The sequence below is a fragment of the Canis lupus genome, chromosome 11 (assembly GCF_048164855.1).
Source record: "Canis lupus baileyi chromosome 11, mCanLup2.hap1, whole genome shotgun sequence".
NCBI lineage: Eukaryota > Metazoa > Chordata > Mammalia > Carnivora > Canidae > Canis > Canis lupus.
In genome coordinates, this window is record NC_132848.1 from 27,717,184 (window position 1) to 27,737,429 (window position 20,246).

Genomic DNA, 20,246 nt, shown 5'->3' on the forward strand with positions numbered 1-20,246 from the left:
AACCAAGAGAAGGATACCAATCAATTGAGCCACCCAGGCGCCCCATCCTGTAGTCCCAGCTTTTAACAGCATTCAGCACATGGTACACACACAAACGTTCAGTGAAACTGTAGTCATCCTTGTCACAAGCATATAAAAAGATTTTATTTTTATTTTTTAAGATTTTTTTTAAAAGATTTTATTTATTTATTCATGAGAGAGAGAGAGAGAGAGGCAGAGACACAGGCAGAGGGAGAAGCAGGCCCCAGCAGGGAGCCTGATGTGGGACTCAATCCTGGGGCTCCAGGATCATGCCCTGGGCCAAAGACAGGCACCAAACTACTCAGCCACCCAGGGTTCCCGTAAGATTTTTTAAAAAGTAATCTCTACACCCAGTGTGGCACTCAAACCTACCAACCAGGGATCAAGAGTCACGTGCTCCACCAACTGAGCTATCCAGGTACCCCATAAGATTTTAAAAGGAATAACAATTCTGATCATTTCTACTAATAAGGATTAAAACTAACTCTACAATAAGTAAGGTTTTCAGACAAATACAAATTTAATAACAATATTCTTTCTGGGGGTGCCTGGGTGGCTCAGTCAGTTAAGTGTCTGCCTTTGGCTCAAGTCATGACCCCAGGGTCCTGGGATCCAGCCTGCATTAGGCTCCCTGCTCTGTGGGGAACCTGCCTCTCCCTCTCCCTTTGCCTACCACTCCCCCTTCTTATGCTCTGTCAAATAAATAAATAAAATCTTTTAAGAAACAACAAAACAAATATTCTTTCTGTAATCTTAAAATGTTTACTGATTACAACTAGAAATTTTTTTAAAGAAGAACTTGGAGACAATTTAAAAAGGCGAGCCCCTCCCTGCTCCCATATATTTATTTAAACTGTTAAAATTACTTTCTTTATTGTTTTTTTTTTTTTTTTATTCATGAGAGACACAAAGACACAGGCAGAGGGAGAAGCAAGCTCCTCACAGGTAGCCTGATGCCAGACTTGATCGCAGACACCAGGATAACACCCTGAGCCAAAGGCAGATAGATGCTCAACCACTGAGCCACCCAGACACCCCTACTTTTTTTTTTTTGAATGACTACTTTTTTATGTTCTATTTTTAGTTCTCTTTCCTACCTTCATTTGAAAAACATTTATGAGGACCTACTATGTGCAACTTCCAGTGCTAGATACTGGTTATACAAAATGTGAACACATCAGATAAGGTATTTTTATTCACATAGCTATGTTGTAGCAAAGATACTACACTAATTAAGTCATTATTTAATTACAATTCTGTTAAGTGTTGTGTTTAAAAGGAGCACATCTGAAAAAATTTAAATAAAAAAATAATAAAAGGAGCACATCTAAGGGTGCCTGGCTGTCTCAGTTGGTTAAGTATGTGACTCTTGATTTCAGGGCTGAGTCTGAGCCCCATGTTGGGCGTAGAAATTATTTAAAAATAAGTATTTTTAAAAAATAAAAGTAGCACATCTTCTCTGGGGTGGGGATGATTAGGAAGTCACTAAAGGAGTGACATATAAACTGAATTTGGAGGACTGAAGAGGCATCAACTAAGGTCAAGGTGGGGGGCCTTCCAGGGTATGGGAACATCAAGTGCTAGGAAGAGACCTTGAGTGGACAAGAATATGCCTTTCAGGAACCAGAATAGGGTCATTATGGTAAGAGTTCAGGCAGCAAAAGGGAGACTGGAAGGAAATGAGGTAGGGTCTTCATTCACTGAACAAGAGAGACCAGTTATTTCTTTTCATGAAGTTTATATTCCAAAAGAGGGATGGCAGGGCTTTGGGGACTCATTAACAGTTTTGTTTTTGTTTTAAGATTTTATATATTTATTTGAGAGAAAGAATGACTGAGAGAGAGAGAGCACAAGCAGGGGAAGCAGCAAAGGGAGAGGGAGAAGCAGACTCCCCAGTGAGCAGGGAGCCCAATGTGGGGCTCGATCCCAGGACCTTAGGGATCATGACCTGAGCTGAAGGCAGATACTTAACCCACTGAGCCACCCAGGCACCTGCACTTTAGGAACAGTTTTAAGTAGGGGACAAATATCAGATTTACACTTGTTTTCTGGGTAAAGTTTTACATTTGAGGTATAATATATATAGAATAGTTACATAGTTTTAAAAGATTATTCTTGTTGCAGCTTCAATAATTCTCTGGAGGAGAGAATTTCCTACTTACATAAGAAAAACTGAGGTCTTACAAAGCTAAGTAATTTGAAGTGATCTATTCAATATACATTTGAGTGGGCACAGTATGGCAGGCACAGTACAAGTATGTGTTTAAGGATGCAGAGATGAATACAACAGTCTTGCACTAAAGAAATTTATAATCCAGTGTGAGAGAGAGACCTAGAAACATGATAAAGTACTGTAGTCCATGCTAGAAATGAGTAAAATATAATGGAGTAAAATATAATTCTTCCTACGAAGAATTAATCATTTCACCTCTGTGTTAAAGGGACATTTTTTCCATACTATTATAGTTTTTGAATTCTCATTCATTCCCGTGCTTTGAACATGGTATGTACTCAAGCAGATGTTTGCAATACAAACCAACTCAGGACTTTTAACTCCTAGCACAGTGCCTTTCCAAAACCAACTGTGCTCCTAACTCTGGAAGAGCATGCATTAATTCCAAGGAGCTCTTTTGAAGTTGTTTTCTGAGCCAGTTTACAAACCACAAAGAAAATAAGTCTCATTAAATGAAAGCCCAACCTCATTTCTGACTCAGCCTGAAAACCCATAATAATATCTAAATAGTTATTATTATTTTAATCTTTATTCAACTTTTAAACCATCACCAATGGGCACTAACAAACATTTTAAGTAATCTCTATGCCCCCAACATAGCGCTCAAAGTCAGGACTGCAAGATCAAGAGTTGCATGCTCTACAGACCGACCCAGTCAGATGCCCCCAAACAGTTTTTTTTTTATTTTTTTAAAAAGATTTTATTTTTTAAGGAAGCTCTACACCAAAGTGGGGCTTGAACTTACAACTCAGAGATCAAGTCACATGCTCCACCAACTGAGCCAGTCAGGCACCCCAAGAGGTTTTGTTTTTTTTTTAAGATTTTGTTTATTCATGAGAGACACAGAGAGAGAGAGGCAGAGACATAGGCAGAGGGAGAAGCAGTCTCCCCAGAGGGAGCCTGATGCAGGACTCGATCCCAGGACCCCAGGATCACACCCTGAGCCAAAGGCAGATGCTTAACCACTGAGCTAGCTACCCAGGGATTCCCCCCAAGAGTTATTTTTTTTTTCAAGAGTTATTTTTTTAAAGCAAATCTTCATTCAGAAGAAATGCTCCTATGAAGACAATCAAGACAATATTCCATATACTCCTTCATAATCCATGATCTCTGTCCTGAAAGGACTTATATTTCAGTTTCTATTTGGAAAGATAAAATATAGAACATAGAATAAAAATAGATATTAAGGTTGCATTTGTTCACTTATTTAAAATATTTGTAGACTGCCTACTATAGGCCAGGACAGGAGCTGTAAGGAATGTAAAGATGAGTAGGACAAATGCCTGCCTTCAAGGAACTCAGAGTCTTATGGGGGAAGCCAACAATACAAAACCCAGACAGTAAGAGCTGTAATTCAGTAGGTACACACAGATAAGAACACAGAAGCTATACACAGTTGCCATCGATTCTAATTTAGCAGGCACTTATTTCCATTGGTCAGTGCCCATGCCTTGTAAATATCAGTTATTAAAATATTTTAACTTGGGGCAGCCCAGGTGGCTAAACCTAGCGCCGCCTTCAGCCCAGGGCGTGATCCGAGTCCCGGGATCGAGTCCCACATTGGGCTCCCTCCATGGAGCCTGCTTCTCCCTCTGTGTCTCTGCCTCTCTCTCTCTCTCTCTCTCTCTCTCTCTCTCTCTCTGTGTGTGTCTGTGTGTCTCTCATGAATGAATAAATAAAATCTTAAAAAATATATTTTAACTTTACTTTGGATAATAACGCAAACTGGTAAATATTATAAGTAATTGCTATATGGAAAAACAGTGACACACACAAAAATAAGGTTAAGGGGTCAGAGGAAATGGTGAGAAGTAAAGTTTAGGGATAAGATACCCTGGGATTCCCAAGCAAGGAAGGTTAGCATATTTGGATGAAGATCTGGTTGTAGACAGAGGAATACAGTAATCAAAAGGCTAGTGCCTGGAATTACCTAGGTATATCTAGGTATAGCTCTCCCAACTATGTCAAGGATGTGGTTTAGAGCTGTGTTATCCAACAGGGTAGCCACTAGCCACAGGTGGCGACTGAGTACTTGAAAAGTAGTCTGAAAAAAAAAGAAAGAAATGTAGTCTGAATGGAGATGAAGTGAAAAATACATTCCAGATTTCAAAGACCTAATATGAAAAAAAGGAATGTAAAGCGTCTCAATAATTTTACTGATTACATGTTTACATAAAATATCTTCGATATATTGAAGTAAATAAAATTTTCTGAAAATCTATTTTACCCTTTCTAACGTTTTAAATGTGGCTACTAGAATATTTACAATTACACACGTGGCTCACATTTGTGGCTTGCATTCTACTTCCATTGGACAGTGTTAGTCCAAAGTGCTTGAAATAACAAGCTAAAGAGTTTAAACCCTCTAGGCAATGAAACACCACTGAAGGTTTTCAAACTTAAGTGCCTGTGGTAGACTTGGGGAGGGGGCAGGAAACATAAACAAGCACTGTTTCAGGACGATTAGTGTGGGGGCAATCTGTAGGGTCAAGACACTAGAGGCAGTTGTCAATGTCAAAAGGCTGGCAAATGTCAAAGGGTAAGCAGGCTCAGCCGGAAAATATACAAGGTCTTTAGAAGTTGTAGGCTGGGTAGAGGGAGGAAGAAGAAATAAAGAGCAGGGGTTGGTGAGCAAAGAAACAGCTGCAAGCAGTAGCCCCAGCCTGAACAACCAAGGTGCACTGCTCAGTGGACTTAGCAAGTCAGCCACAGTTTAGATCTACTGTGACTCAGTGGTAGGGGCTCCCAGGCAGAGGTACAATTCAGAAGGAGAACAGGATCAGTGTCCTCTTCAGCAATTTCAGATCTATTTCTGAAATAGACTACCAACAGTGAGATCAAGTCCCAGGGAAGGTAGGAAGTAGAAAGCAAGGCTACCAGAAACTACAAGAAAACAGTAAATTATAAAAGCAAAATCCAGATTCACAACACAGGCAACAAATATTTGCTGGGAGTTTATTGTACGCCTGATACTTGGCTCGGCTCTAGAGACACGGGAAACAAAACAGACATGGTCCTGAATCACAAATTGTGGTGAGAGCTATGAAAAAGGAAGAGGAGCTCTGAAAGACCTGAGGGTCTGACTGAGGGTGGTGGGCGGTCATAAAGGAAAGCATCTCTGATGAATTGGCAATTTAATCTGAACCCTGATGTTATGTGGGTGAAAATTAGGAAGCTGGGGAGGACCAGCCCAAGCCAGGAGAGTAGTCTGTACAAAAACCTTGAGCCTGCAAAAGGCTTGGTTGAAAAAATTGAAAGTAAGACCAAGTAATTGGGACATCAGAAAGGGGGGTGGGGTGGGCCATAAAAGAGATGAGAGAAGGTTAGAGAGGCAAGCACAGGCCAGATCTTACAGAGCCTCAAAGGATGAAAAATAAAATCCCAGATGGGGGACGCCTGGGTGGCTCAGGTTGAGCATCTGCCTTTGCCTCGGGCGTGATCCCAGAGTCTCAGGATCGAGTCCCACATCAGGCTCCCTGCATGGAGCCTGCTTCTCTCTCTCTGCCTATGTCTCTGCCTCTTTCTGTGTCTCTCATGAATAAGTAAATTTAAAAATTCATATTTTTTTTACATATATATATAAAATCCTAGATGGACTTCAGGGCAATGGGAAGCCATAAGAGGTTCAGACCAGAGAAGCAGTCCAATCCCGATGGCGTTCTAAGTACTCCAATTACCTGTGCTCCGCTCAGACTACTGAATGGGAGCCAGCTCAGTAGCAAAGGGCAGGAGCCAATATCTATAGCTGAGCAGCAGGATTCCAGGTCTGGGATAAGAGTTTATTATAAGGCCCTCTGAGTGTTTCAGGGTTGCAAGAAAGGAGGACGGCATCACCAAAAAATACAGAAAAATCTGATGGAAGAGCTGGTTTAGGAGGCAAAGTTGAACAAAACTTTAAACACATTGAGTATGAAGCAACAGTGAAGAATTCCAGCAGGTAAATATTGATGTCATTTTAGAGTATGGAAGAAAGGTCAGACATGGATATGCAGGTTAGCAGATACAAAGGCGATAATTTGAAGTCCCAAAACTAACATTTTCCAGTAGACAGAGAAAAGTAAAACAACAAAAGAGGCCTAATTCTGACCCTTAGTGTTTATCTATCTCTGGGATAGAAGTTAGGATGAAGGGGAATCAAAAGGAATATGGTCTGAGGAAATTTTGGGGGGATTATGGAACTGGTCTGTATCCTGATAGTGGTGGTTACATGAATCTATGCACAAGGTAACTAACATTCATGTATACATACCAAGAGCTAATGTTACTGTTATTTTTTAAATAGTTTTTTTTTTTTTTTTTTTTTTTTTAAGGAGTGGAGGTAGTTAAAAGGACTACTGCAGGGAGACATAACAGGATAAATCCTGAAAAGATGCTCTGGGAATTTTAACCATTAGGTAATTGGCAACCTTGGAAAAAACCTCAGTGAGTATTAAGGTTGGGAGCCAAGCTGCAAAGGTTCAAAGAATAACTTGAGCACTGAAGGGAAGCAGTCAGTACAGCCTCCTCTTTTAGAATTCCCGGAGGTGAAAAGAAGAACAGAATGGCACACAGCTCAAACAGATAAGGAGAACTGGGAGATCTAGCAAACTGGCAGAGCCAACCTTCCACAAGTTGCTCCATTTCAGTATTCTTCTAGAGCATGCATTTTGCACACGAACTACTTTTTTTTTTTTTTTTTTAAGATTTTATTCATCTATTCACGAGAGACACACACACACAGAAAGAGGCAAAGACACAGGCAGAGGGAGAAGCAGGCTCCATTTAGGCAGCCTGACGTGTGACTCGATCCTGGAGACCCAAAGGCGGAGCTAAACCGCTGAGCCACCTGGGCTGTAAACTATTTACTTTCTTATTGTCCCATTAAACTAAAGCTGCTAAAACAAACCCAAAGTGATTACATTTTTAACACTGCTCCTTAGCTAACATTTACTGCACTCCTACTATGTACCAAGCACTATCCTAGATACAAAGGGAGTAACGCCTGGTCCCTGGAAGATCCAGAGCACAGGATTTCTCACAATAGCAAGGTACTGGAGTGGAGATTTGCACAAAGGGCTCTGAAAGCCTTGACCTTCTGAATCAAATGCATTTTTATTCATCTTTATAAAAATCAAATAGGGAAGAAATGGAAACAAAGCTTAGATGTAATTTTGTAAAAATGTTCTTAATTTCTAAAAACGAAGAATGAGTTTAACTTAACATTAAATTTTTTAAATTTTTTATTTATTTATTCATGACAGAGAGAGAGAGAGAGAGAGAGAGAGGCAGAGACACAGGCAGAGGGAGAAGCAGGCTCCATGCAGGGAGCCCAACGTGGGACTCCATCCCAGGTCACCAGGATCAGGCCCTGGGCTGAAGGCAGGCACTAAACCGCTGAGCCACCCAGGCTGCCCAACATTAAATTTTTAACTTAGGTATGGACAACTTCATCACCAGTGGCACTTCCTATTTCTTTTCCTTTCTACTTTTCAGTGTCCTTTCTACCTTTCTTCCTCTGGATAATTTAGGAGGCAAAATGGAATAAGCACAGGCTTTGAAAACAGACACACTTAAAACTAAACCTATCCCTTAAAATTACTAGCCATGAGGCTCTTAGAGGGTCTTTTTCTTATCCAGAAAACAGTAATGACACCTATGTGACAGGCTTCCGGTAAGGATTAGGAAAAAATACATAGAGGCTGGCATGTGAGATGCATGCAGTAAATGTCAGTTAACATTATTACTATCGTTTCAACAAATGGTATTGCTCTGACTTAAAACACTTTTAAGTGCTTCTATCTGAATGAAGAAAAAAAAATATTTTTTCAAAGGCATGGCATTGATATGCTACCTCAGAAATGCAGCTTGGTAATTTCTTCTTCTTAAATCCTATCACAAACTATTCTGCTCAAATGCTGATGTTTGGGACAAGCACTCAGAGAAGGCCAAGAACCAAGAAAATATAAAGGCAGCATTATCATCATTGCTGTGTCTGTCCCAAGCGGGCCAAGCCAGTCTGATTTGTGTTCTGGATTCCTTAATGTAGGGACCTACTACATTCATATCCCTCTCACTACCTACCCACAGCGATACAGCACGCTGTAGAGGTGCAAACCAACGTGCTAAAAGTTCTGTCTTTAGAGAGGCATTTACATAACATTACCAAAACAATAAATATATTCTCAAAGCCAAGATCATTGATGCTTCTCCAAATCAACAGGAAGCTATGGTCCATTGAAAGTCCCCACAACTATGAAGGAAATAGCCTCTATTGTTAAACTTTCACAAAATGCTAAGATGCGAGATTTTTATACACCTTCTTTCTATACGCTTAACTCCTGGGGTGCGGGGAGGCAACCAATGACGTTTTATTCACTATGGAGAAATACCTCTCGCCAATTTTGTTGCATAATTTCGCTTAGACTGTAATACAAATGACCAACTTGAAATTCGTCTTATTCCTCGCACAATTTCTAGCATAGATGCTAAAGAGTAATAAAACAGCCAAAGGATCCACGAAGAAGCAAGGAATCTTGAGACCGAGGTCGGCACACTCTGCCTAGAGAACTGAGGATGGGCTGGTCCTTACTTAAGATGCCCAACAAGCAGCTACGGTTACGGGGCGACCTCGGCCACTTTGGGGTATCTGGCCCCCCGTGGGCTGACAAACCCACTGGTTTGGACCCAAGGGATGCCAACTCAGGGGGAGACAGGAAACACTCCTGGCGCCGGCTCGTCCCATTTCCTCGTGGAAAGCCTGGACAGCCTCTCGAAGGTGGCCACGCCGCAGGGCTCTGGGATGAGGGGCGCGACACCCCCTTCCCCGGCCCGGATTAATCAGGGGAACGCGTCCACGCTGCCACGCAGGTCCCGCGGTGCCGCGCAGGCAGCCACCGGGGCGCTCGGGGGCCTGACGCCTCCGTCTACCTGCCCCCCAGCCAGGCAGGGGGCCCGACGCGCCTCCGAGGGCCCCCCGCTCTCCGCCGCCACGGGGAGCCCCTCCCCGCCCTGGAGGCGCCCCCCCGCCCAGCGACGGGAAGCGAACCCGACTCGACCAGCCCACCCGGAAGCCCTCCCCCAGCTCACACCTGCCGGCGCGTGACGCCCAGAGCCGCGCGCGCCCGCCCGCCGGCCCCGCCATTCGGGGCGCCCCTGCCCTGCGCGCGGGACGTCGCCCGCGTCCCTCCCCGACCCGGGGTCAAACCCACCGCACGCCCGCCCCCACGGAGCGCGAGCTCCACGCCGCCGCCACCGCCGCTGCCGCCGCCCCCGCCCCCGCCGGGGCCCGCGCGCGCTCCCGCCCCCTCCGGCCCTGTCCCCGCCGCGCGCGCTCACTCGCGAGGACACGCACACGCTGCGCCTCAGCTTGACAGGCCGGCCCGCGCCGCGCGCTCCCGCGGGCGTCCTCGCCCACCCGGCCGCCCCGCTCGGACTGGGCGGTGCGCGGGGGAGGGGAAGGGCGGCAGTGGCCGTCGGTCCTCACTCACCGCCGAGCCGCGCCGGCTCCGAGTGCGCGGCGTTCCGCTGTGAGGCGATGCGCTGCGATGCGCGCGGTCCCCGCTTCTCCGCAGGCTATGGAGGCGACGTAGTAGGGGGACTGAGGGGGCGCGGGGGGGTCACTCCCTCCCTCTTCACCTCCCAGAAACACGGGGACCCCAGAAACTAAAAACAAAATAAACAAACTTTCCCCTCCGCCTCCCTCCCCCAAAACCACAACACAAACACTCGGGGGCCCGCCCAGAGCCCCACTCCATTGGCCGCAGGGAGGATGCTTCCGGCTCTCACTGGCTGGCGCTTGTGCCCATCAAGCTGCTGTTCCGCCCCTCCGAGTCCTCGCCGCTGCCGTCGCCCCTCATTGGCCAAGCGCTTCCCGTTTGACGAGCTAGGATTGGCTGAGCCGCCTGCGCCAATCATTCGGGGACACACCCCCTCAGCATCCCAGAGGCCGCTTCCTTGGTCGCGGACCCGGAGAGGCGAAGGGGAAACTAGAGCATGATGGCGGCCGAGCTCACTTGGCGCAACCATCGTCTTTTTTCTTTTTTTAGCTCATGGGTGCCTCGCCCTCGCGCTGTCTCCCCTGAGCTCCTCTCTCCATCCAGTATTGCCTAATAACGGAATCTATACGCGCCGGCTCCTTGATTTATCCCCTTCGAAGTGCTGAGTGTGGGCTGGTTGTGCGTCATTGGACCGTCAGAATGTCAGTCCTTAGTCACATCTTCAAGCTATTGGCGGAACGGCCAGAAGCCCCGTCCAACAACAAGGACTGGTGCCATTGGTTCGACTCCACAGAGTTCTTTCCCGGTACCTTATTGGGCCGGGAGGCGCGTCAGTCAGACCTGGATGCTCCGTGCTCCGGGTAATTGTTTGCTTGGGAGTTTGGGGGACTCCGGTCGTTTGGCCCGCAGCTGACGATGATACTGACTCGTTTATTTTGTGCCTCCTTTGTGCCAACGACTGTCCTCAGTCCTTTACAGGGATTATCTGTTTGAACCTGTGGGTTTTACATTCTCTGAATTTTACAGATAGAAACGAAGGCTCTAAAGAGAATTAGGACACTTGCCCAAGGTCACCTAGATAGAAAGTAATTGGTGAACCTGGCACTGGTCTTAGGAGGCTGGTTCCAGAGCCTTCGCTCTTTTTCACTGGCGCCTCTCCCTTCGTCCCGCATCTTACCTGCCTGCCAACACAACGTCTTAAAAACGTTTCATTCCGAAAGCAAGTTCCCCCGTCAGTCTCTGGAGGTGACATTGTGGGAGACTAAAGTTACGGAGAGGTTGTTACTGCCGCCACCGCCTTCTCCCTGGCACCCGTTCCTCCCCACCCTAAAGTAAACCATCTTGGTGTTTCCCGACCAGAAGCCCATCTACTTCTGTGTTTATTTTCTCAGCTTTATAAATGAACATTTCTACCATCCTTGTGTGCCAAGCCTACCTCCTCAACCCTCCCTCATCTATCTTCCAGCTCCCTCTTTGGAGAGAGAGAGAGAGAGAGAGAGAGAGAGAGAGACTTCGAGAGCCAGAAACAAGGAGAAGGAGAGTTTAAAGAGAGATAAAGAATAAATTGCTTTAGAGATAAATAATTTATCACATGCAAATGGAACAGCCCTTCAGCTCCTGGGAAGCTTCCAGAGTGGCCCCTGATGCAGTGCAAGACGTGTGCTTCTGGCTCCTCGCCACTAGATTCTCTGTGGCAGCTTTCAGAGAAGTGAATCCAACATTCCAGCCAGGGGAGGGCAGGATGCTAAGGACCCACTGCCAAAGAGCCAGCCCCAGCCTCTGGGACTGAAATGATCTCCAGGAGCACAGCTCTGGACTCCAGCCCACATTCCGTCTCGGGTAATTAACATTTTACCATCCCAAATCCCCATCCCCTGTAGCTTCAGTAGGATCACCGCCCTTGTTTTACTTCCTGATCCAAGCTGTTGTGTAACCTCGTTGGCACTGCTTTAGTAATAAAACAACCACTGTAACACTGTAATGCTCAACACTGAACAGACTTTCAGCAGAGGAAGACAAGGCATTTCACAAACATCAATTAAGATTAAATGGCAGGTATTCCTAGGGTAACTGCCAGCAGAAGGACAGAAAAGAAAGATCATGAGTTAAATTCTAATTAAATGTCCTAAAGAACCTGAATCCTTATAACTACGGGCACATACCCCATACCAGCATTCCAATATGGGGCTTCTGAACCAGAAGACACTGTTCAGGATTCAAGACCTTCCTTATCTTCACATTGGTTCTTTGTAACTCTTTTAACCCATAAATCAGTGCTTGGTTTTATAGTTAATTGTTGGACACATCTGTGTGCCCCAACTTAATTGTATGTTCCTTGAAAACAAATGGTTTCTGGGACACCTGGGTGTCTCAGTGGTTGAGTATCTGTCTTTGGTTCAGGGCATGATCCTTGGTCCAGAGATCGAAACCCACATCGGGGTCCCTGCAGGGAGCTTGTTTCTCCCTCTGCCTATGTCTCTGCCTCCCTCTCTCTCTCTGTCATGAATGAATAAATAAAATATTTTTTAAAAAAAGAAATGGTTTCTTTTTCATCTTTATATTGTTCTGATTATAAAGGTCCCCAAACAAATAATTATTCAGTAAATGTTTATTGAGTCTGTCAGCACTTTCCTAAGGTACAAGGGCTACACAGATGAATAAAACCTCTGACTTCAGGGACCTCCAGTCTGGTGGGGTTGGCCAAAAGGTAAAGATCATCACAGTGCAGATGGCTTGGAAGAACACAGGAAGAACATAGGACTCAAGCTTGGCAGGACAGAAATGGCTTCCCAGAAGTGACATCTACAAGGAGAACTAAGGGGTGAAATGCAGTTAGCTGGCCAAGAGGCTGATGACATGTGGTGACCTGTAATATTTGTTCTCTGTGGGCAGGGAGCAACAGAGGACTATCCAGGAATGGCCAAAGCCTGTTTTTCCTATAATCTTTGTGAGGGCCTTCACCTCATTGTATTTTCCCTCCCCAGGAGAAAACAGGAAGCTGGAAACCCTGTCGTGTTTGCCCACTTGAGAATAGGAAAATAATTTTCAAATAAGATTACTGTTTTTCCAATAATAAAAGTAACACCGAGTAAAGATTTCGGACAGTATAGAAAGTTTTAAAGTAGAGAATATAAGCTCTCCTAAATCCCTACTAGAGCCAACTCCTGTTAAAGAGAGTATCTTCCCAGACTCATGAATAGACCCACATGTGGATTTCTTCTTCCCACAAATAGTGGGGTGTGGTTTAACATGTGCACTCTGAGAGCTCTCATTGCTCAAAACTGCAGCTTTGGGTGGAACCTGTCCTCACTTTCTATACTTATGGGATGGAGGCCAATAAATCAACCAAATGTTTATTGTAGAAGATGATGGCTTCAAATTCCTGTTACAGCAAATGACAAATTACCACCGTTACAGGACTCTGGGGCTTGTTCAGGCTAGTGTAAAGTCAATGAATGGGGGCGGGGGAATCTGCTGTGCCCACTGCCTTAGGGCTTATGGGTATGCTTTGGTGGTTGCAGAGTCAATCTGTACCCTGAAAAGGCAGCCCAGGTCAAAGAAGAATGTGCTAAGGTGCTCTTCTTTGCTGTTTCTCGTTCCTTCTCTGCATGCTACTTGGGGAAAATATTTTTTGTTTGTTTGTTCCAACTCACCCAGCTTTGAGAGTAAAAAAGCTCGTTAAGCCCTGCACAATTGTATTTAGGCCAAGTGCAGTATGTTCTTGGAGTGCTCTACTATTCTTAGAGCTCTATATGTAGGGTTCTATACAGTTGGCTTTTTGCTGGAAGAGAAGGCAGATTTAATGAGTGATAGCTGCCTTGGATGGCTACCAAAAGTGCTCTAAGCCATTCCAAGCAACAGGCCTTCCTCTTTTCCCTTGAGAGATTGCTCTGTGATCCCTGAACATATTGCATGGGCCTGGACAAAATCCAATGCAACGGGAATTTCTGTGAACGATTCTGCAATGACCCACAAGCTCGGGGTGACATAGCCAGCTGGATATGCTCCAACTCTGATTTCTGTGACACAGAAGAACTCTGTCCACCCTTTGCACTGGCCTCTCATTGCTATGAGATATTTGGAAGTGTTTATAAAGCATTCTGCAATTCTCTAATCGTATAACCATGGGAAGATCCCTGTAAAGAAACCTAATCCAAAAAAACAAGAAGCCTGCTGACAGCTGATACTGCTCACTGGGGTAGTGGGTATGGCCAGAGCCAAGGCCAAGAGCAGTGGGGTAGGGGAACTTTCTAAAGGGTGCTGATTATAGGGGACATGCTTATAAGTATTTATTACATGTCAGGTAGCATTTATTGTGGAACAAAGCTCTTGTGACCGACGCTATGCCACTTCTAAATCATCTTTCTTCTTATGACCACACTTCCTGAAAAGCTCCCTGTGAAGCAACGAACACCAGACTCCTCCTGTTTGCTGGCCAACGTTAGACCCACAGGAGGCTCGCAGGAGAACCAGAAGTGGCTGTTAATAATAACTACCCTCTCACACACACCTGCTTACTATGTGTCAGACACTACACTGAGGGCTCTACCCGGATCAAGGCAGCTCATCTTCACAACCCTGGTTAACCCCAGTTTCCAGAGAGGGAAACTGAGGCACTGGTTACTAACAAATTTGCCCAGGTCACCAAAGGTAATAACCTCAGAGCTGAACCCAGACAGTCTGACTCCAATGAGTAAGTTCTCTTCGCTGCTGTGTTGCCCGAGATGTCCACATCGAGAATGCCATAGGGCAGCTGGGGAGACACCCGGCCTCCAAAGGAGCAGTTGCCCTCAGAGCCTTCCTTCGCTCCACTCCAGGCTGGGCTCGTTTCTCCTACAGACTCGGGGAAAGAGGTGCGCCTCTTCCTGGCTAACGTATTGCCTCCGGTGGTCCTTCCTCCGCATCCCAGTTGGGAACTGGCTCTCCTCCCACCCACTCCAAAGCAGCCTCCTTTCTTCCTGCCCTTTCCCCTCCATTTCCTTTACTCAGCTTCTTAAGTAACGACCTGAAGCTGTCTCCACTGGTGCCCCTTCCTTCTTTAAACCCGACTCCTGGCCTTAAGGCTCTGCCGACACTCATTTCTCCAAGCTCATCTATGACCTCTTGTGGCCAAGATCCAAGAGCCTGTCTCAGTTCTCGTTTCCATGGCTTCATCACTACGTTTTACTCCGAGAATCTTGGCTTCCCAAAATAGCCAGCTTCCCTCCTACCTCTACAACTGTTCATGCTCTTTTTCATACCACCTCTTTCTCTAAGCTCCTTCAAAGGAGTCTGTCTGCTCTTCTCTCCTTCTGTTGCCTTCTGGGGGCATGAGGGTGGGGGCGAGGAGCTGGGTCATTGTCCTGCCTTCACCTCTAGGATTGCGACTTTCATCCCTCTGTCTTCAGCCTTCATTCTGCAGCTCAGTTGCTGTTCACCTTGAGCAAGTCACATACAGAGTGTCCTCTTCCTCCCTTCTAAAGTGAATATATTAAATCAGATTTACTCTTCTAGATTCTAAAATAATGATAAAACCTGAAGTTTTGGGATGCCTGGGTGGCTCAGCAGTTGAGAGTCTGCCTTTGGCTCAGGGCATGATCCCGGGGTCCCAGAATCGAGTCCCACATCAGGCTTCCTGCATGGAGCCTGCTTCTCCCTCTGCCTGTGTCTCTGCCTCTCCCTGTATCTCTCATGAATAAATAAATAAAATCTTTTAAAAAACCCCAAAACCCTGAAGTTTTGTTTTTGTTTTTTTTTAAGATTTTATTTATTTATTCATAGAGACAGAGAGAGAGAGGGGCAGAGGCACAGACAGAGGGAGAAGCAGGCTCCACGCAGGGAGCCCGATGTGGGACTCGATCCAGGGTCCCCAGGATCAAACCCTGGGCTGCAGGCGGCGCTAAACCGCTGCACCACTGGGCTGCCCAACCCTGAAGTTTTTAAATACATACCACACCCCGGCAGGACCAGCTACATAATTTGCGGCCATGCGGAATGAAAGCATGGGGCTCCCTGTTCCAAAATCATTGAAAATTTCAAGACAGTAACAGCAGAACATTAAACCAAATGTGGGACCCTCACCTTCTGAGTGTGGGGACCTGTGGGACTGTGAAGAAGATTGGCTGCCCATGAAACCAGCCCTAGTGCCAGGCACTGTCTTCAGAATTTTATATGTATTAATTTCTTCAGTCCTTATAACAACCTTAAAAAGTAGAATCAGATGAGGAAACTGAAGCAAACAGAGGTTAAATGACTATCCAAGGTCACGTTTTTTAGTTGGTAGAACTGAGAAAAATATCTGTTGGTCAGGGCTGTTGTGAGATTCACACGGTGAAGGATGGTCCCCGGGGACCCCTTGAGAGAACTTCTGGTGGCCCCTCAGCTGGGCCACACCCATCCCTTCCTCAGTGAGTTTGCAGCCCTCCCTCCATGGCTTCCCTCTTTCTTCTGAACCAAGGTCCATGCTTCCTTCAAAGCTCAGTTTGAGTCCCCTCTCTCCTTGCAGGGGCTTCTGGAGCACAGAAGTTGGGCCCACTTCTCTACTCCCCCAGAGTCAGTACCCCGTGTAGAGTCAGAGCCTGGTCATGGGGCTCTTTGTAGCCTTCAGAGCACTCACTGGCCCATTGCTTGACCTCTTGAGGTTCACTAATAACCAATTCTACAAGGCTACAGGGAAAACTTCTTTAAATCTCTCTCCACAACCTCATGGTAGCCTGTCTTACCTACCAGACTGGGAGGCCTTGAGGGCAAATATTATATCTGAATCTTCACTACATCTTTGATGCTTATAATTCTCTTGAAAGAATTCTTTCTAGGCTCTGGACCTTTCCCTGGAATGCCTTGCCTCATTCTTCCCTCTCCCATTCACTCCTCAGGTATTGGCTTAGAGACCACCTCCTCCTCTAGAAGGCTTCCCTGATCTCAACTTGTGGGTTAAGTGCCTCCTCTGGGCTTCCACACCCCCTGTACTTCCCCATCATAATGCTTGCCTTCCTGTGTCCATCTTCCCAACAATGTTATAAACACATTGAGGGCAGAGACCAGGTCTGTCTTATTGTATTGCCTAGGTCACACTAAGTCCTCAATAAGTTTGCCTGAACAAATGAATCAATAAAAGTAAATATTAAATACATGTCATTAAACTCCAGGTTATTTAATGGCTTTCAACACAGGACTGGGCACCTGATAGATACTTATGTAAACTTATCGAATGGGTGAAAACCAACAACTCCGGAATTTCTGTAAAGAAGAAAGTTTTAGTGGCAGCAATCTGGTTAAAGCAGCAATCTGGTTGGTTCCTCTTGACAGAATAATGTCAAAGAAGGATCCCAGGTGTGACAACGAAGAGTTAGCATTGAGAACACAGAAGAAAAGTGTGCTGGGGCTTGCCGGCCACAGCCAGCCACTGCCTGTTTTTGCATAGCCCACAAGCTAAGAATGATTTTTACATTTTTTAAGTGGTTGGAAAAATTAAAAGAATAATATTTTATAGCACATGAAAATTATATGCAATCCCAATTTCAGGGTCCAGGCAGTTTCATTGGGAGACAGCCACACCCACTCATTTACATACCACCTGCAGCAGTTGATTTAGTGTTACAGCAGTGAAGGATCCACATGTCCACAAAGCCTAGAATATTTACTGTCTGACCTCTTACAAAAAAAAGTTTGCCCACCCCTGGCCTCTGCCATCTTACTCTTACCCAGAGAAGGAAAAGAAACGTGTTGCAGCTGGCCACAAGGTGTCAGCATCTCACCATGGTGCTTTCAGCTGAATGGGCTCCTCTAAGGAACCACAGCCAGGAGTATGGCCCCAGGCCCTTGCGTGCCCTTGAGCAACTCCCAGTGCCACCAGGGAGCTGGCTGTAGTTGTGGAGAACGACGACGGAGCTTAGAAGGTAGAAGAGGGGAGCCTGGCTGACTCGATGGGTTAAGTGTCTGACTTTGGCTCGGGTCCTGATCTCAGGGTCCTGGGATCAAGCACCTGGGATGGAGCCCTGCATCAGACTCCTGGCTTGTCCCTCTCTCTCTGTCTGCCTGACACCCTGCCATTCTCTCACTCTCTCACTCTCTCAAATAAATAAATAAAATCTTGAAGAAGAAGAAGAAGAAGAAGAAGGAGGAGGAGGAGGAGGAGGAGGAGGAGGAGGAAGTTGGGGAGGGTCTGGAGCTCACATGAAGGGGATAAGACTGGTTTGGGAAGTCCAGGGGCCTGGTGCAGGTAGGCAGGCTTTTTTGGGTGCGCTGGGTTTTTTTTTGTTTGCTTGTTTTGGGTTTAATTTGCATTTTATATATGAAGGGTTTTCCAAACAAACTAAAATTCTTTATTTTATCTAAAACTATCCATGAAGAAAAGCTGTGGGCCTTTTTCACAATCAGATAAGAGTGTAGCCCTCTTTCATGCCTGGAACCAACAAGCCCACAGAGCTAAGGTTGAGGAGGGGTGTGCACCGGGGAACATAGGGCCCTGCCCAGCAAAGCAGCCCACAAGTGGCACCCTGGCAGGATGTATTCCACCTTTCTTTCAAACCCTGGACCTTGAAACTCCTTTCAGGTGGGTGGGTATTTAGCTCTGTGTGCCAACTACTCAACCTGAAAGTGACAATCATATAGGGAGGGGCAGGGAGAATTCAGGAGAGAATGTCCCAAGAAGGAAATGATAAAGCTCTTTCACTTTAACACACCAACGGAAGTATCATTGACTGGTAACTAAGTTTCTTCAAATATTCACCATTGTGCTGAGTGCTTTACTCCCCACAGCCTCTGGAAAGTGGCACCAAGATTATCCCCATATTACACATAAGGAAACTGAAGTTCCAGGTGGGAGGCGACTTGCTGGGTCACTTAGCTAATAAGTAGCCAAGTGGGGAATCTACCCCCACACTGCCCAACCTGTGTGGCACCATGTGCCTCAGCTAAGGTCAAAGCAAACAGCATGCCCCAGCAACCCCCTAAAAACACAAGCTCTACCAGGGCCTCCAGGGCTCATCATTCATCCTAACTAAAATAAGCCTAACTCACAGTCAATATGCACTGAAGGAACAAAATGAATAAAGCCTTCCAAATACTCCAGTGAAGTGCCTTTCCTTGTCCAATCAGCCAACTCCCAAAGCCTTCCAGAAAGGTCCAAGCTGCACTCTGGAAATAATCACCAGGCATGGTTCTTGGTTCTTAGCATAGAATGGCATGTGCTTCCCCTTTGCTTGTGCCGAGGACGGTGGCCACTGCAGACAGACTGCCTGTTCTTGGCTTCCTCCTCTCTCTGCCAGACTCCTCATACTCTCACTGCTTCTGTGTCAGGTCTGAGCTGGTCTCCTATGAGATGTGGACATCTGCTCCTGGAACTGCTTTTTTTGTGGCTGCAGACAATGCCTAACTTCTAGTCACTTTACTGACTGAAAACGTGTCTCTAGCTGCCTATTGCTTGGAGAGGCCAGTGGAGTGCTCCAGATGGGTCCAGATAATTAGATTCCTGCCCTTCCCATGACTTGTTGGGTGACTGGACACATTTCCTCACATCAAAGCCCTCACCTCCTTGTCCCATTTTTGTGTTAGCAATTTGAACGGAAGCATGCAAAGTCCCTGAGCAGCCAGAGAGGCCTGGAGACCCAGGCCCACCCAGTCTGGAGTACCTGAGGAAGACTGTCCACTGAGGACACGTACTGAAAGAAGTCCTCCTTGAAGAAAGGATTCGGTCAGGAAGGACTTTTCATAACTCTGTTCTCAGGAAATTAAGTAGCAGAGAGCAGACTCCTATTTGGTGTCCATGTCTCAGAAGTCAGGAACAAGATTGAAAGGGTCATGATCAATTCTGAAGCCTCTGACACCACCCACATTGATTAGCCTGGCTTACTCTATCAAGTGTTTGTCAAGTTTTCAATCATCTAACAAACAGACATTAACTGGATACTGTGGATAGAAAAGTAACCCAGATAAATGATGGACAGAATGGGTACCTACAACCCCTGGATGGGAACCCCAAGGACAGAATGGGTACCTACAACCTCTGGATGCGAACCCCGAGGACAGAATGGGTATCTCTCAGCCTCTGGTTGATCTAGCAATTACTCAGCCCAAGAACACACTCACAGGTGCACATGCCACCTTCCAGCTTTCTTGAAGGCACTCATCCTCTCAACCTTGGTCTGGCTCAGCCTGCTAAGTCCGGGGTGCCTGTTCTGCACCAGACCTTCTGCCCCTGGGGCAGCAATGCAGACGATTACAGTGACAGCCGCTGGGTCCTGCAGGCAGGGCGCCGTGACTGTGGCACACAGCCAGATGATCAACTACAGCCCCAGTGTGTGGCAGGACTCATCTGCTGCTAAGGGGGGCTCTGCTGATGTTGACTTGTGACACTCCAGGTAGCAGTTCCCACTTGGCCTGACTTGAGCCTGGAAGTTTCTCTGCTATCGGCCCTGGCTGCCTTTTGGGGTGAGGATGCTGTTGGGCACACACAGGTCTGGCCAAGGGTGCGTTTTATGGAGGGCTTGACTGAAACTAAAGGAAGGCGAACAGATTGGGAGGAAATGTAACAGGGC

The 20,246-nt window shown here is 46.2% G+C and overlaps 1 protein-coding gene across 11 annotated transcripts in view; it reads right to left on the reverse strand.

Annotated features, from left to right (window-relative positions):
• TNRC6B (trinucleotide repeat containing adaptor 6B) overlaps window positions 1–10,877 on the reverse strand; it is a 243,984-nt gene extending 233,107 nt beyond the window's left edge. For 9 of the 11 annotated variants that reach the window (XM_072843849.1, XM_072843852.1, XM_072843848.1 and 6 more), the window contains exons 1-2: window positions 10,019–10,877; window positions 9,721–9,805 (exon numbers count right to left, since the gene is read on the reverse strand). In XM_072843849.1, the coding sequence (XP_072699950.1) occupies window positions 9,721–9,805; window positions 10,019–10,258 (325 nt within the window). In that variant the 5' untranslated portion in view covers window positions 10,259–10,877. Of the gene's footprint in view, window positions 1–9,584; window positions 9,674–9,720; window positions 9,981–10,018 lie in introns of those variants that run through there. The other 2 variants (XM_072843868.1, XM_072843861.1) reach the window with 2 other exon arrangements.
• Between the last annotated feature and the right edge of the window lie 9,369 nt (window positions 10,878–20,246).